Source organism: Sturnira hondurensis, unplaced genomic scaffold (assembly GCF_014824575.4).
Source record: "Sturnira hondurensis isolate 20B ecotype Veracruz unplaced genomic scaffold, ASM1482457v3 Scaffold0022215, whole genome shotgun sequence".
Lineage (NCBI taxonomy): Eukaryota > Metazoa > Chordata > Mammalia > Chiroptera > Phyllostomidae > Sturnira > Sturnira hondurensis.
In genome coordinates, this window is record NW_028094846.1 from 9,585,884 (window position 1) to 9,603,676 (window position 17,793).

At 37.6% G+C, this 17,793-nt stretch overlaps 1 protein-coding gene across 4 annotated transcripts in view; it reads left to right on the forward strand.

Moving 5' to 3' along the window:
• Nucleotides 1-17,793, forward strand: part of CEP350 (centrosomal protein 350) — a 116,309-nt gene that overhangs the window by 44,760 nt on the left and 53,756 nt on the right. For 3 of the 4 annotated variants that reach the window (XM_037034876.1, XM_037034877.1, XM_037034879.1), the window contains 10 exons: nucleotides 486-636; nucleotides 1,986-2,158; nucleotides 7,854-8,028; nucleotides 9,083-9,303; nucleotides 9,746-9,909; nucleotides 10,188-10,298; nucleotides 10,734-10,874; nucleotides 11,970-12,106; nucleotides 12,912-13,034; nucleotides 13,769-13,938. In XM_037034876.1, coding sequence (XP_036890771.1) covers nucleotides 486-636; nucleotides 1,986-2,158; nucleotides 7,854-8,028; nucleotides 9,083-9,303; nucleotides 9,746-9,909; nucleotides 10,188-10,298; nucleotides 10,734-10,874; nucleotides 11,970-12,106; nucleotides 12,912-13,034; nucleotides 13,769-13,938 — 1,566 coding nt within the window. The remainder of the gene's footprint in view (nucleotides 1-485; nucleotides 637-1,985; nucleotides 2,159-7,853; nucleotides 8,029-9,082; nucleotides 9,304-9,745; nucleotides 9,910-10,187; nucleotides 10,299-10,733; nucleotides 10,875-11,969; nucleotides 12,107-12,911; nucleotides 13,035-13,768; nucleotides 13,939-17,793) is intronic. The other variant, XM_037034878.1, reaches the window with a different exon arrangement.

The window sequence follows — 17,793 nt, forward strand, 5'->3', positions numbered from 1 at the left end:
TTTAGTTTTCTTTAGAGGGGAAGGGAAGGAGAGAGAGAGAGAAACATCAATGTATGGTTGCCTCTCGTGAGTCCCCTGCCAGGAACTGGCCTGCAACCCAGGCATGTGCCCTGACTGGGAATTGAACCGCGATCGTGTGGTTCGCAGGCCCGCGCGCTCAATCCACTGAGCTACACCAGCCAGGGCCTAAAATAATCTTTAAGGGGATTGAAAGTTGGGGAGAATTGGAAGTTTAATTGAAACTGGGTCATGTATTGGTGATTGTTAAAGTTGTGTGATGGATACATCTCTTTCATGTATACTTGAATATCAATAAAAAGTTAAAAATGTATTGTTAGATATAAAGATGAATTGAAAAGAAGCACTAATAAAAGCAATCTAAGATGTCCATAAATCTATGTTGTTAATCCCCGTGTTGTGGAATGCTTTGCTTGTGGTCATTTTATTTTTGTTTTAAAACACATTTCAATTCTTACTTTTGGCAGGGTTTGAAGACATGTCGGAAAGGGGAACGTCCGCCCCGCGGCCTTTGAACGCCAGCACAGCCCCTCTAAGCAGTGTTTCATACGAAGATGATTTCGTCTCCTCTCCAGGGAGTGGGACTGTGACAGAAAAGAAGTCAGCTCTTGAACCTTGGTAGGAATATGTTGACAATGTGGAATAGTGTCTGAAGAGGGAGAAAAACATACAAATGAGAGCCGTGGTCTGCATATTAGTCAGATTTTGCTGCTTAAAGATACATGTTGAGGGTGCATAGCACAGTGGCACAGGCTCTGGGTTCAGACTGCCTGGGTTTAAGTCCGGTCTCCTGATCAATTAGTCTTTTGTCTTTGGGTGTTTACTTAACTACCTTGGGCCTCACTTTCCCTCTCTGTGAAATGGGGAAGAAAATCATTGTACCTGTCTCATAGAGTGTAAAGAATATTCAGTGAAATACAAAGAAAAAGGCCTGGCACATAGCAGAATGTAGGTCGTAAAGTCAGTCTGCGAGTTCCCAGTGGAGGGTCATATTGGTTTTCTCTGATAGAGTTGAGGATGAGGTAGATCCTTGACTTCATGATCTCACGTAATCAGTAAATTTTTTAAGTAATTGGGATAACATCTAAAATTTTGCAAAGCTTAGAAGAATAACTATTATAATGTAAATATTTATTGAGCACTTAATGTGAAAAACACTGAGAAGACTGCATTCTTAAGCCAGATGTGATTAGTGTTATTGTTGCCGTTCCTACTTCAGGAACTGCAGCACCGAGGTTAAGTTACTTGTACAGAGTCATGTAGCAAGTGAACCAGACTTTGCAGACAGCATTTCCTCTCTATATTTTTGTACTTTATAAACTAATCTGTAATTACTTACATCAGTATAATTTTCTTCAACAATTATAAATAATAATCCACATAAAATGATTGGATGACCTTTTTAAAATAGTTATGTCTAGCTGGACTAATGAAAATAATTATTATTAAAATTATAGGAGGAAAAGTGTAATTTTAATTTTGAGCTCTAAAGAAAAGATTAAATTTTAAAATGAAAACTTGTAAGGATTTCATTGTGACGTTAAATGTCACTAGTCAGTATGATTTGTTGCATCTTATTTCTAGGTTGAAGTAGAACAAACTAAATTGTTGTTTCCTGTAAGATTGTCAAAAGGAAACTAATGATCATATATTAAATTATACATCTGAATAGGAATTGAGGCCACATTTTCTAGTATGAAGCATTGTATTTTTCCTCCTGTATCTGACTTGTCCATTTTTATTGGTTTCATTTTGTAAACAACACCCTGACAGTCTTCTTGGTGATAAATTGAGCCATAGGAGAGAATCCAGGCCTGTGGTAATAGGAAAACAAAGAAGAAAAGTGGAGGGCATCTCTGAATATAGTTATGTTTTCCTTGTGGTTAAATAGGTTTAATATATCTATGCTTTAGCTGCATTTTAAGACTTGCCATTTCTTATTTTTAACCACTATTATTCTTTGACAGTCTTGGTGGTAGTATTTTGGGCATTAAGGAGGACCATTCTAGCAGGAAGTCTGCTTACGATCTTTCCTCTGTGGACGTTACCTCCCAGCATTCATCAGGGGCACAATCTGCTGCCTCATCTCGTTCATCTACTTCTTCCAAAGGAAGAAAAGGAAGAAAAGACAAGAAAGAATGTAAGTGGGATTCTATTGAGTTGGCCAAAAAGTCCATGTGTTTTTTTCTGTAAAGTAAAAGACACATTTTTTATATTTACCAATAACTATCAATTCGGATATTTTGAGTATGTCGCCTGCCTCCCAGTGGTATGACATTGATTGTTCTGTTTATGCCTTGATTTGATCGCTGTCCACTCATCTACCCGACTGTGCAGCATCGTCCAGCGAGAAATCTGCATGAAACCTCGCAAACCACTTTCGACACTTCACTTACTCATAGCACCTTCTCCATACACTGCACGAATCTTTTTCTGCATTTCAGTTGTGTTATTTTTCTTGAAATAATGAAGCTGAAAATGCTGAAAATGTTGTGTATTTTCTCCCATCTTCAATGTTAAAATGTCTACACAGAACTTCACCAAATATAATGTTTGTTTTTTTAAATGCAAGCTGATATGACAGTTGTCACATTGTAATCTAACAGAATTGTTTTAAATGAAGTTAAAAACAGCTATGCGCTGTTAGAGCCATCTGACAGGAAAAAACAAACTTTTTGGCCAGCCCAGTATATGGCAATTATTTTACTCTTATCAGTGATTTTGTAGTAGTGATCTAGAGTTATGATTTTATTCCATAAGCAATTAGGTGAATTTCTTTAGGACAGCGTAATTGGCTTTTATAATTATCATTACAGTAATACCTTTTGATACATTAACAGTATAAATATTTTCCTTAATACTAAAGGAATACATTTGCAAAGGTAAAAAATTAAGGATTGTAGATAAACAATCATACAAGAAATATAAATCCTCATTGACCCTCTGCTCAGAGATTACTATTAACACTTTGTGCCTATTTTTCCAATATGTACATAAAAACACAGACACACACATCTTTATTTTAAAAAGAGATATAAAATCATATTGTTTTGTAGCTGCTTTTTAAAAATCTTTATAGTATATCATGTATATATCTGAACATCATTATATATAATAATCAGATTTTCTTAACTGTAAAATAAAAATAACTAGGTGTTTTATTAGGTAATTTTGAAGCTTCCTTGAAATTAGTGGAGAGAATATATTTAGCACAGTACCTGGTCCTTTGGACACTCTTAAGTATTTTTGAGTGATAGTGGAGAATACCCTTAAGTCCCGCCTTTTGGATTCTGGCTATGTTGCTGTAGAGGTGAGAAGATACAGTAATTAGGCAAAGGTCTCTTAAACTCACAGGATGGTCCTGAGGGAATGAATGATACGCTTCTAAAAAGTTTTTTCTCATTGGCCCTGGCTGGTTTGGCTCAGTGGATTGAGTGCCGGCCTGCGAACCAAAGGGTTGCTAGTTCAATTCCTAACACATGCCTGGGTTGCAGGCCAGGTCCCTGATGGGGAGCGTGCAAGAAGCAACCACACATTGATGTTTCTCTCCCTCTCTTTCTCCTTCCCTGTCCCTCTCTCTAAAAATAAATAAATAAATAAATAAAATCTTAAAAAAATAAATGTAAAAATTGTTAACTGAGTTTTTTAAAAAAGAGGGAGGAGAAATCAGTCAACACAGAAAACTACTTAAAAATTAAAAAACACCTGTAACCCTTCTACCTACAGATAACCAATGTGAACTTTTTTAAGATTTATTTTATTGTAAAATATATGTAGTATAAACTTTATCACTTTAAACTAATTCTTAGTGAACAGTTCAGTACGATTAAGCACACTCACATTGTGAAACTAACACAAGTATCCATTTCTAGACCTTTTACATCATCCCAAACGAAATCTGTGTGCCAGTCGAACAATAACTCCCATTCCCCTCGTCTTCCTGCCCCTGCTAACCACTTTTCTACTTTCTGTCTCGATGAATTTGGCTACTCTAGGTACTTCGTGTAAGTGGCAGCACACAGTACTCATCCTTTTGTGTCTGGTGCGTTTCGTTTTGCGTTATGCCCTCGAGTTTGCCCCCTGTTGTAGCACGTGCCAGAGTCCTTGCTTTGTAGCATTGACTAGTACTCAGTTGTGTGTGTGCACCACATTTTGTTATCCATGCATCAGTTGATGGACATTTTGGCCGTTTTAACCTTTTGGCTTTTGTGGATAATGTTGCCATGAACGTTGAGGTTTAAACACCTGTTCGAGTCCCTGTTTTTTGTATATATACCCAGAAGTGGACTTCTTGGGTCAAATGGTATTTCTGTGCTTAATTTTTTTAATCCTCACCTGAGGATATGTTTTTAGAGGGAAAGAGAAGAAAACATTGATATGATAGAGAAACGTCAATCAGTTGCCTCCTATATGCACCATGACTGGGGGGTCGAACCCACAACCTGGGTAATGCGCCCTGACCAGGAATTAAACCCGCAGCCTTTTGGTGTATGGGATGATGCTCCAACCAACTGAGCCACCTGGCCAGGACTTCTATGCTTAATATTTTGAGGAGCTGCCCTACTGTTTGTCATAGGAGCTGCAGTGTTTTATATTCTCCTCACCAGTAATGAACAGGGGTTTCAGTTTCTCCACATTTATGCCAGCACTTGTTTTCTGTTTTTTTTTTAATAACAGACATCCTGCTGGGTGTAATATTAACATTTTTAGTAAGAATCTTTTCAGATAACTTGTGGCCTGTGCACATAGGAAGTGTTAAATGTATGTGATCACATTTTACATGCTGTTTTGTTCTTTCAGTGAGTTACAGATGTCTTTCAATCAGTACATATGGATTACCCTTTGTAATGACGACCTCATTTTTACTATTTGAGTATATTGTAATTTAGTCGATTCATCATTGTTGGGCATTTATCTTCTTTTTTCCCTCCACTATAAATACTGCTGCATTGAATATTCTTACGGTAATGGGGCAGAGTATATCATGTTTAAAATTTGGGTACATTCTGCCAAATAGCCCTTCAGGCAGCTAGTGTCACTCTGTACTTCCAATATGAACGTGCTAACAGAAATTAGTTCCTCATTATTAACCTAGTAATAACTCTCTTGCAGATTGGGAGCATTCTGAAAGTCTTTTGTGGGAACATTAGACATCATTTTACCAGCACTTTCCAGAGTGTCTTCTTGTGAAATACTGATTCAGTGGGAGAGGCTGTTTCACAGCTGTTCCGAGGCTTATGAAAGAACTCTGTGGTTCTGTACATTTGGGAAAATTCTTTTAAGAGTGAAATAAGCCTTTTTACCTGCCAGATTCATCAATACTTTTAATATGCTAATGTGCATTATTTCTTTTAGGAAGAGGATAAGGCTATAGTATGAAGTATTATCTAACTTTATTTGACTACAGAATCATTCCTTCTACCAGCATGTTATGGCATTAGAAGTCAGCTGTATGCATTTTGTGAAATGCCAATTTTGCTTAATTCTTTTGCAATTTCATACTTTATGTTAATATCTCACTTAAGATTAGTTATTGGCAAAGCTTGAATTCTGACTTTTGACATTGAAATTTTTTACTGCAATATACTTACTGTGCAACTTAAAGTACCATGATATATTAAATAGGAGCATCAGCAATATGATTCATTATAGGTTTTTAAAAATTGTATTCTAAAACATATGTAGTATAGGTAGTGTTTTGTGGTTTTTGGTTTTCCAATCCCCTGTCATGATGCCTTAAAAATTAATACTGTACCCTCACTGGGGTGGCTCAGCTGGTTAGAGCATCACCCCATAACCGAAAGGCCGTGGGTTTGATTCCCCGTCAGGACACATCCTGGTTAGTGGGTTTGATCCCAGGCCTGGACTCGTACCATTCATTGCCTGTCCAAGTGCGTTTGGGAAGAACCAATTGGTTTTTCTCTCCCCCTCTCGTTCTCCTTCTCTCTAAAAGCAATGGAAAAAGAACTATATATACTTTATTTTTCACAACATCATCTTACATTTAGTTATTTCTTTATTCCCGAGTTCTAAAATCAGTGTACTTTTTGTTGTATATGCTCCACCTGGTGGTGAAAAAAGATTGTCTGCATGCCTTGTACAAAAACTCCTTCCCGGTGAAGTTGAAAGTAGTTAGTAGATTAGAGTGGCAAACATCGTTCCATACTAAACTCCGTACCTGTTAAACAGTGACTCCCCATCCTTTCCTCCTGTGCCCCTGGCAACCCCGTCCTACTTTCTGTCTCTATGAGTTTGGCTAGGAAATGGAACCATTGTTGAGTGCACACACAGGTCAGTAGAAGGAAGGACCTATAATCGTGCAATTATCATCATTATCCATCTCCTCAACTGTGCCATCACCCCAAACTGAAACTCTACACCCATTAAATATTAACTTATTTTCCCATCCTCCCTGGCCCCTGATATCAGCTGTTCTACTTTGTGTCTCTATGAATGTGCCTCCTCTAGATACCCTAAATAACTGTACAATCAGACAGAGTATTTGTCCTTCTGTGATTCACTTAATAGCATAATGTCTTCAAGGTTCATTCATGTTGTAGCATGTCGGAATGTCCTTTTTAAGGCCAAAAAGACACTTCACTGCGTGTACAGACCACATCTTTGTGTTGGTTTGTTTATACATCCATCACGGTGTTGAAGGACACTTGGGCTGCTTTTACTTCTTAGAGTAAAGCTGCTGTGAACATGGGTTTAGAGTATATTTGTTTCCCTTTTCCATTTTCTTTTGATCATGAACCATATAGCTCTGGTTTTTTAAAAGTTATTTAGTTGCCATTAAAAAGTACATATAACCCTAGCTGGCATAGCTCAGTGGATTGAGCTCGGGCCTGCGAACCAAAGGATCGAGGTTGGATTCCCAGTCAGGGCACATGCCTGGGTTGCAGGCCAGTTCCCAGTAGCGGACACACGAGAGTCAACCATACATTGATATTTCTTTCCCTCTCTCCTTCCCTTCCCCTCTAAAGATAAATAAATAAAGTCTTTTTAAAAATAAAAAAATGTACCAGCATATAATTCTTTGTTCTTCTTTTATGTAACAAGTATTTTCCCATGGTGCTATTGAAACATGTCATCGAGGTGAATTAAGTGTAGGGTCACGAGGCCTGGGTTGATGTCCTGTTTCTGCTGTTGACAGTGTACCCCTAAGCAAGTAGTCTCATAGGTCTTTAGTTAAAGGAGCATATGTTGTTACCTACTTCATAAGGTGTTTAAGGAAGTAAGGTAATGTACATGGAATGCATTTTAAATTATAAAGTGCTATTTAAATATTTAAGTTACTGTTATCTATGTAATTTAGACAACTCTTCTGTTGCAAATGTAGGTTGAACTTTTAAAAATTATGTAAAGTTCATTAAATATTATACATAATTTTTTGTTGGTGTCAATAATCTCTTTAAGATTATGCCTATACGTGAGTATATTCTCAGTCAGAGAATATGAACAGTTTTATGTATCTGGCTACATAGTTCTTGCCATAAAGGTTTTCGAAAGCATTGTGTAGTCCAATTAACAGTTGGTACCTTTTTTCTCCAGCTTTGGGTATCCTTGAAAGACTTCATTTTTGTTTGCTGTTTCATATGTGTAGAACTACATACTTGTCTTTCTAAATAATTTGAGTACAGGACCATTTATTCTTTAGTAGGAAATACAGGGAATGTTAATGGAAGAAACTTCACTTTCCTTAAATGGGAACAGAAGGATAAACTTTATTTTAGATATAAAAAACAAACTTTAAAAATAAGTCAATTTTTAAAAATAAGTCAATTTCAGTAACTTCTATTGGGAATCAGTTTTATAAGAAATTTGCTTTCCAGGGCTGGACTCACTCCCTGGCAATGTTCAGAGCTCACTTCTCAATGAGGAAAAAGTGCTCTCCGGCTCAGAGCGGGGCTCTCATCCAGGGAAGAAACTCGAGACCAGCAGCAAGTCCTCTGTCAAAGTCCAGCAGACTCTCGACACTGATAGCACTTTGGAGGATCTTTCTGGGAGGTAAAGTGATGTATGTCTTATACTGTGATTCATTTTGATTAAAGTTACAAAGTCATTGATGTTCAGAGAATCCATTTAGTAAATTCCTGTATTCTATGAGTAGATGTTGTAGGTGTGTCCATGGCTCCAGTCTTCATCTATGTTTTAGGGTAGGACCATCTCTCATTCAAACTATTAACAACCCTTCCTTCAGAAATTCTCTGCCTCTGGCACAACTCTCCTTTCTATTCTGAATGCCATTGCCACGGCTGTTTTCGTGGCTCAACCCACTGGCCAGGCAGCTACTTTCCCTGGGGTCCTTTGGCAGTTCACAGTTACCCTGCAGATGAACTCCTAAGAACGTTATTTGAAGTGTTTTCACTAAGCTACCACAAACTGTCTCGTTTCCTTTGTGCATTTTGCTTCTCAACTGTGTTCTTCTACTTTTTCTTGCAACACAACTACTTAGCATTGTTTTTGGTCTCATTATTTGTTTCTTCCTCTGAACTTTTCTCTCCTGCTCAACTTACTAGATTACTCAAGCAGATTATAAAATCTCATTCTTAATCACATATTGTTATGGAGTTTACATACTTTGTTGTTGTTGTTTTTCCTTTGGGGTTAAAAACAATAAAAGAGTAGTTTGTGTCATTTCTTAATGCTGAATATAAAATGATGTTTTTTCTCTTTCACATACATATTTTTAACAGACTTGATCTTTTACATATGGCTGTAATTTTATTGATGTGTGTAAAGGATTTCTCCACATACTACAGTAATGATTCATGGCGCATTGACATTGTACAGGAAAGAATTAGGTGGCAGTTTAATCCAGAGACTCCGTTCCTGTGGTACTGTGGTCAGGGTTTGCCCCAAGATAGTTTGCAAACGGCGAGAAGAGGAGCGCTCAGAGCAGTTTACTCACATAGGCTGTGGGATGCACAATGCCTGAGTCACAGCTTTTCAAAGCTGATGTTAATAAAGAAATGCCTGTTCTTGTGAATTGTTTATCTGGTTCCTGAAGTAGTTTTCCCTTCTCTTACAAGTTGTTTTTTTTTTTAAACAAATCTTCTAGTATCTCCTCAGACAAGGGAAGATCTCAGAAAACTCCAACTTCTCCCCTGTCTCCAAGTTCCCAGAAATTGTTGCAGTTTGACCTTCCAGGAACTTCATTAGAAAGATCTAAGTCCTCAGTTGTAATGCCTCCAACTCTAACAGGATTTAAGCCTAATGCAGCTTTTCCTGATATGAACGTGGCTGCCAGCAGAGCAACTATGGAGATGACTTCAACACCAGGCAAGTCGACCCGCGCAATTGTAAATTTAAAGATAAGGTTTATTTTTTAAAAATTTATTTCAGTTGAGTCATAAGGAAAAGTTTTTTTTTATGAGTGATTACTCTCTGAAGTATTAAACAGAAACTGTGCAGGGGAATAAATATTTAGAAGCATGAGGGATTCAGTAGTGGTGATTTTCCTCGTTTTGCCAGCATTAGCAAAAGCACATGGAAAAGTGTATGCTATGGATGTACTCCTAAGTGCTGACAGGTATATATGTATGTATACACCCATGCATGTGCATTCCCCCCCACACACAAAAGAAGTAACTATTAAAATACATTGTACTCAGAAATTACTGTCTTTGTTTTTGTCTTTTAAATGAGAAACGAATTTTAGAAATCCGAGGTGTAACTTAATTTCATGTTCACCTCTACATTTGGCAATTGTTATGCCCTCCAGGTTCTCAACGCTTTTCCCCCGCTGGCCTCCAGCATCGTATGGCAGCTGAACTGAGCTACTTGAGTGCCATTGAGGAGTCTGTGCGCCAGCTCTCAGACATAGAAAGGGTGAGAGGCATTTCGCTTGCTCAGCAAGAGAGTGTCTCTCTGGCTCAGATCATAAAGGTATTTGTGGGGTTTGCTACTTTAGTTCTGTGGTTTTTTTTCGCTTTTCTCTGCTATTTAAAATAGTCTTAATGATGAGTTAAAAAAAACAGAGTGGGTGGTCACTAATTTTGATAAATGATAAATGGTTGATGTCTGTCCCATTTACTGTCTTTTAGGATTTACTTGGTTGCTTCAAAAGATTTGTGTTAAGAAAATAGCATTGTATTTATATAGTCACCGAGTTGTAATAGTTTATTATCTTAGAATTAATGGTTGATCATTTCTTTATCTTGAAGGCACAGCAGCAACGCCATGAAAGAGACTTGGCCCTTTTGAAATTGAAGGCTGAACAAGAGGCTCTGGAGTGTCAGCGACAGTTAGAAGAAACCCGGAACAAAGCATCTCAGGTAACTAACTCACTTAGTAGCAAGTACTAGCTGTTAAACCTAAATTTGTATCTTTGAAATCACTTTAGTATTTTTTAGATTATATAGGAGTAAAAAAGAAAAGATATAAAGCATGCCACATGAGTTAATTTCCTGTCATTTGATTCATGTAGCAACCGCTGTGAAATTGAGTGGTCAGGATTTAGCCCCAATTTAATAAGTGGTACATAGTAATTACTTGTCTACAGACACATCAACGCATCAAAAGTGGAGTTAAGGTGAACTCCAGGGGTGATTTTAAGACTCCAAATTTTAAACTTCAGATTTTGAGACGTGAGAACTGGGCGGTAGTCCGGGGGATTTTTTTTCATAATACATTTGCTCCGTGAAACAAATGTACAAATTTACAAATTGTATGATATGGCAGAAGTTCCCTTTCATCCTCTTTGTGCACAGGTCCATGCAGAGTCATGGCAGCAGGTAGTTAAATCACAGCGGGATGTGACCGAAGCCCTGCAGGAAGCAACTTGTAAATTAGCCGTGCAGCACACAGAGGCCGCTCGCCTCACCACAGACGCAGCGCGCCAGGTCTGCGAGGTCAGAGCCGCTGAGAACTCCTTTCTTCATAGCTCTTCTTGTAGTTCTTTTTAGTCGTCTGAGTACCTTTGGCCTTTTATTTTAGTGTCTTGCACATTTGAATGTACAGAGGCAGCTAAATAAGATGAAGAACTCTAAATAGAGTAAGCTTTTAAAAAATACTGATTTTACTGATGAGTAATTTAGAAATAACAGCATGCATTCACTTTAAGTATAGTTTGATGACTTTTAAGAAATATGTAGTTACCTATATATATTTCTATACCTTATCCATCCACCCCTGTAAACACCACTGTGATCACCACTGCCAGCACTCTGAAAAGCTCCCTCAGGCCCCTTCGCAGTTGTTCCCCAGCTCTGGGGCCAGGGAGCCGCGGATCTGCTTCGCATGAAGACATTGCATGTTTACCCAGAGTGGTGGTGCTGCTTTCTGCTGTACCGAGGATAAAGCTGGAAAGAGTTTTACTGCTGTCTCTATAGAGGACATCCTAATCGATAGATACAGTTCCAGTTTATGTTAGCAGTTACTGCTTAGGGTTGCTTGTGAAATGTTATTAAAGTCATGGACCTACTGTACGTTGGATACTATGGGACTGTGCAAATAAGCATAAAGTAGTGTCTTTTTTCTCAGGAAAATTTTAGACAACTTTAACAAAGATGTCAAAAACACTTCAGGTTGTCAATGTACCAATTAGAAAAAAATGCACAATGAGTAATACATGCAGCGGTGGCACTGGTGGCTAAGAGTAGGGGAAACATACTGCACATCGTTGCTCAGAAAAGACACAGAGAGGAGGTAGTAATTGGATTGATTCTTGAAAGATACTAATTTTTGGCATACTTTGGCTTGTTATATGACTTGAAGGTTTTCTATCTGATTTATAGATTTATATTTGGGTGAAACCTTAGAAATTATATTGTATATATCTCTCTATTTTTGTAAGGAAGCTGTTAAGACTTCAAAAGTCTAAATGACTTGCTCACAGTATTTCACCTATTGCAAAATTTGCTTGCTCTCAATCCAGCAGTCTTTGTAAGACACTCTGCTCGCTCAGTTTTTCATCTTCTTTTTCACCTTGTGGATTTCATATTCAGATGGCAGAGTTGACTCGAACTCACATCTCAGATGCCATTGCTGCTTCTGGAGCTCCCCTAGCAACGCTGTATGACCACCAGCGGCAACACGCTCCCGACTTCGTGAAACAGCTGCGGACCAGAGCTGAAACAGATAGGTTAATATTCAGTCCTTCGTCAGATATGTGGTGAATACCTGCTGTGTTCCAGGCACGACTGTGGGTGCTGGGAATGTAGTTATGGGCGTGGAGCCTAGAAGGGAAGGTAGACATCAAACAGGCACTTGAGAGAATGAGCACTGTAAACCGAGGTAGGTGTTCATGGAGTAAAGGAACGTTGTCTCTGAGGCTTGCAACAGGGCAATTTGAAGAACCTGTCATGGGGTCAGGGGAGGTTTTCCTGAGGAAGTGAAGTTTTAGGGAGGTACGGTGGATGAAAAGGAGCCAGTGATGTAAAGGGGGTGAGGGATAGACAGGTCAGCACATGTACACGTAGGAAGAGAAAAGGAAGGAAGACAAGTGGGACTGGAGGCGGTGAGCAAGTGGGCAAATGGTGGGAGACGATGCAGGGATCAGACTGTGGCAGAGCCTTGCAGACCCTCGGGGTTTTGTTTATTCTAGAGCAATGAGAAGTCGTCGGAGAGTTTTTTATGTGGGGCTGGGTGATGTGATCATGATCGTGTGTGTTTTGTTACATCTCATTTCGCCTGTCTCTAATTCATAGATTTTCAGTCTGTTCACATTCATCGATATTTGGGGCGATTTTTCCTTGTTTCTCATAATAAAGCAGAAGATACTCTTTAACATGTTATTTCTATGAATGAATGCCTTCAAATACCTTATAAGTTATTCCATAATTCCTGTTCATTCAAGGTTTTATCTCAGTATTAATGTTGAGCAGTATTTAAAATCTTACTCTTATTAAAGACTGTAAATGTTTAATCAGTTTTTATTTTCTTTGTAGGAAAAGTCAATCTATTTTACTCTCTCACAGTAAAGAAGGGACCCCTGACTCAAAGCACCAGAAATACTCTCCTTCATATGATAGTTATTCTGAGTCTTCAAGGTACAAGAATCACGACAGAAGGTGAAAAGAGTTCAATGTAGTCAAGTCTGATAAATGGTTGAGAAATTGCCTTTTTTTTTTTACTTCTTAATCTCATTGATTTAAATGAAATAATATCTTCCCTTCAGAGTTCTGGCTTCCCCATTTCATTAGTTGATTTATTAGTTGTTTCATGTAACAGTATAGCTGCTATTCCTTGAAAACCTATATGGTATAAGCACTATAGTTTTTTTTAATACTTAATCTTTCATCCAGATTACCCTACTGTCAACATTTTACTACATTTGCTTTAGCGAGTAGAACTTTTACAAGGCGATAGAGGTCAACACCATTTAGTGATGCAGATTTTCAGTTGGATTTGGCAGGTCGAGTTTAGGTAGCATTTATGAGGACAGTTCCAGTGTAGTGCGGGGGAAGCACAAATCATGATGCTGATGAAGAGTAAGGAAGTGGGAATAGCGAGTAGAAGCCCCTTTTCCCAGTCAGTTGGTTTAAAATGAAAGGAAACATGGATATGCCGGCCTGAGAACAGTGCTCGCTCATATGACAGTTGAAACTGTACACCTTTCTCCTACTCATCTTTTCTAAAAGTTTCTTCTCAGACTTACGTCTAGTAGTTTTTATGTTTTACATTACATCTTTCCTCATTTTATATCTTGATCAAAGCCCCATTCCTTTAACCAAGTAAGTTCACTTCCAAGTTGCGATTCTTATTGTCGCTTTTTTTTGTTTGTTTCTGTAACATTCATACACAGAAGTAGTAGTGGTAGCAGCCCTCAGGAAAGTCCTTCAGTTCCATCTTCTAAGGAAAATGAGAAGAAACTTCACAGTGGAAAGACAGAGAGTTCTATTGATGAACAGGTTCAGACGGCTGCGGATGATTCTCTGCCAAGTGACAGTGTTCCGTCTCTTCCTGATGAGAAAGGTAACTTCCTCTCGCACATATGTGTAATTACTTATTTTGGGAGGCTTCCAGAACCCTTTGAGATGTTTGTGGCTTAGCTAGTTAATATAGTTAAACATGATCATAATGAAGACAGTGTTATACATCTGATAGTAATGTGTCCAGGGGAAATGGCTTTAAGGCCACACATCATGCCGGTAATCCTCACCAGTGTTTCATACGATTGTGCGTCATGACCCTAAGAGGGGACAAAACTAAATTTAGGACAGTGTTCGTGCGAATGACAAATATACAGTCCACACTGAAAAACTAATTTTGTCCTATTATAGACATGTAACATAAGCATTAAAAGAATACATTATTAGAACTTTTCATGTTAAACAATATAAGAATATAATTTCTTATACATAATGACAACGTCAGATACAACAACTATATTAAAATTCATTACTCAACTCTCTCTGGATCATAAACAAAAGCTGTATTCCTGGCAAATCACGGACAGTAAATAACATAAAAAAAACAGAATTTGGCAACAAATGACACCTTTAAGACGTGAAGTCAGAATATTATTCCATTCTACAAATTTACTTTTATTTTAAATTTTTTGTTGTTTTTTAATTTTTTTATTAATTTACTTTTTATTGTATTTTTTCCCCATTACCATTTATCCCCACCCCCGTATCCTCTTCCACCTCAATGTACCCACCTGCCCCCTTGCAGTTTCCACATAGTAGTCCATGTCCATGAGTTCTTTTCCTTTTTTATTTGATCCTTCCATCCCCCTTCACCCACCCAGAACTGTCAGCCTGTTCTCTGCGAGTCTGTCTCTTTTTCCTTGTTAGTTCAGTTTGTTCATTAGATTCTGCATATGAGTGAGATCATATGGTATTTGTCTGACTAGCTGAGCATATGTCACTGAGCATGAAGTTCTCTAGGTCCATCCACACTGTCACAAAAGGGCAAGATTTTCTTTTTTTTTTTTAATTTATTTAACTTTTGTTCAAGTACAGTTTTCTTTCTTGTATTCCCAGCCCTGCACCCCGCCAGTGCTCCCCAAGATTTTCTTCTTTTTTATGGTAGAGTAAAATTCTATTGTGTAAATGTCTCATAGCTGTTTCAGTATCATGTCATTTGCAAATAATGACAATTTTACTTCTTCCTTTCCAGTTTTGGTGCCTTTTATTTCTTCTTGTCTGATTGCTATTGCTAGAACTTCCAGTACTGTGTTGAATATCAGTGGTAAAAGTGAACATTCCTTTCTTATTCCCAGTCTTAAGGGGAATGCTTGTAGTTTTTGCCCATTGATTGTGATGCTGGTGGTAGGTTTGTCATATGTGGCCTTTCTTATCTTGAGGAATGTTCCCTTTATTTTCACTTTGCTGAGAGTTTTTATCATAAACGGGTTCTGGATTTTATCACATGCTTTTTCTGTACCTATTGATATGACCATGTGGTTTTTACCCTTCATTTTGTTTATGTGGTGTATTGAGTTCATTGATTTGTGAATATTGTACCAAACTTACACCCCCAGAATAAATCCCACTTGATTGTGGTATATGATCTTTTTGATGTATTGCTGTATTTAGCTTGCTAATATTTTGTGGAGGATTTTGGCATCTGAGTTCATCAGGAATATTGTCCTATAATTTTCTTTCTCTATAGTGTCTTTTTCTGGTCTTAGAATTAGAATAATGCTGGCCTTGTAAAATGAACTTGAGAGTCTTCTTTGCTCTTGAATATTTTTGGAATAGTTTGAGGAGAGGTGTTAATTCTTCTTTGAATGTTTGATAAAATTCACCTGTGAAGGCATTTGTCCAGGGTTTTTGTTCATTAGGAATTTTTTTATTACTGCTTCAGTTTCACTAGTAGTTATTTGTCTATTCAGATTCTCTGATTCTTATTGATTTACTTTTGGAAAATTTATGTTTCTAGGAATCTGCTTATTTTGTCCAGGTTGTCCAGTTTGTTGGCATATAGTTGTTCATAATCTTTCCTTACAATCCTTTGTATTTTTGTGGTGCCAGTTGTTACTGCTCCTTTTTCAACTCTGATTTTATTTATTTGGGTCCTCTCTTATTTTTTCTTCATGGGTCTGGGTAAAGGTTTGCCAATCTTGTTTACCTTGTCAAAGAATCAGCTCTTGGATTTACTGATTCTTGTATTTTTTTAGACTCAGTTTCATTTATTTCTTCTTTGATCTTTATTTCCTTTCTTCTATTCACTTTGGGCTTTGTTTATTGTTCTTTTTCTAGTTCCTTTAAGTGTAAAGTTAGATTGTTATTTGAGCTTTTCTTGTTTCTTGAGGTAAGCCTATAATGCTATGAATTTCCCTCTTGGGACTGCTTTCCCTGTGTCCCACAGATTTTGGGTTGTTGTGTTCTCATTTTCATTTATTTCAAGTTATCTTTTGATTTTTTCCTTGATCTCATTGTTAACTCATTCATTGTTTAAAAACATGTTATTTGGCTTTCATGTCTTTGCAGTTTTCTTCCTGTGATTACTTTCTGGTTTCATAGCATTGTGGTTAGAGAAGATGCTTTAACATTGATATGATTTAGATGTGATTGATTTATGATTTAGATGATATGATTTAGATGTTCTTAAATTTATTGAGACTTGTTTTGTATTCTAACACAGAAAATGTTCCATGTGTACTTGAAGAGAGTGTACATTTTTCTGCTGTGGGGTGAAATGCTCTGAAGATGTCAATGAAATCTATTTGGTCTGTTGTGTTGTTTTCAGGCTGCCATTTCCTTGTTGCTTTTCTGTCTGGAATCTATCCATTGAAGTCAGTGGGGTGTTAAAATCCTGATTATGAGTATTTCTGTCTCTCTCTCCCTTTATGATCATCAGGATTTGCTTCACATATTTAGGGGCCCCTATGTTGGGTGCATAATAAGTGTTTACCAGGTTTATATCCTGTTTTGGATTGTTCCCTTTTTCATTATGTAGTATCCTTTATCACTTACTATAGCCTTGGTTTTAAAGTCTATTTTGTCTGTAAAAGTATTGCTGCCCCAGCTTTTTTTCTTTTTATTTGCATGAAGTATTTTTTCTGTCTATCCCTCCATGTTTACTCTGTGTATATCTTTCATCCTGAGGTGGGTCTCTCAAAGACATCATATGTATGGGTCTTGTCATTTTATCCATTCAGCTACCCTGTGTCTTTTGATTGGAGCATTTAAGCCATTTACATTTAAAGTAATTATTGATGTGTATGTATCTGTTGCTATTTTATTCTTTTAACTGTGTTCTTCTGGGGTTTTTTCCTTTTCCTCTCCTTTTTTCTTTTCTACTTTGTTCTTCTTTTTCTTCTTCTACTAAGCCCTTTAACATTTGTTGAAATACGGGTTTAGTGGTAGCACACTCCATTAGCTTTTTCTCGTCTGGTGAACTCTGTGTCTACTTCAGTTTTAAAGCCTAGCCTTCCTTGATTGTAGGCCTTTGCTTTTTATCACTTTGAGTATTTTATGCCACTCCCTTCTGGCCTGAAGTGTTTCTGGTGAGAAATCAGATGACAGTCTCATGGGAGATCCCTTGTAGGTAACTAACTGCTATTTTCTTATAACTTTCAAGATTCTCTCCTTGTCTTTAGGCTTTGCTGGTTTTTTTTTTTTTTAAGATTTTATTTATTTATCTTTAGAGGGGAAGGGAAGGAGAGAAGGAGAGAAATATCAATGTATGGTTACCTCTCATGAGTCCCCTGTTGGGAACTGGCCTGCAACCCAGGCATGTGCCCTGACTGGGAATCGAACCATGATCATATGGTTCATAGGCCCATGCTCAATCCACTGAGCTACACCAGCCAGGGCCTAGGCTTTGCTGTTTTAATTACGATATGTCTTGGTGTGGGCATTTTTGGGTCCATCTTGT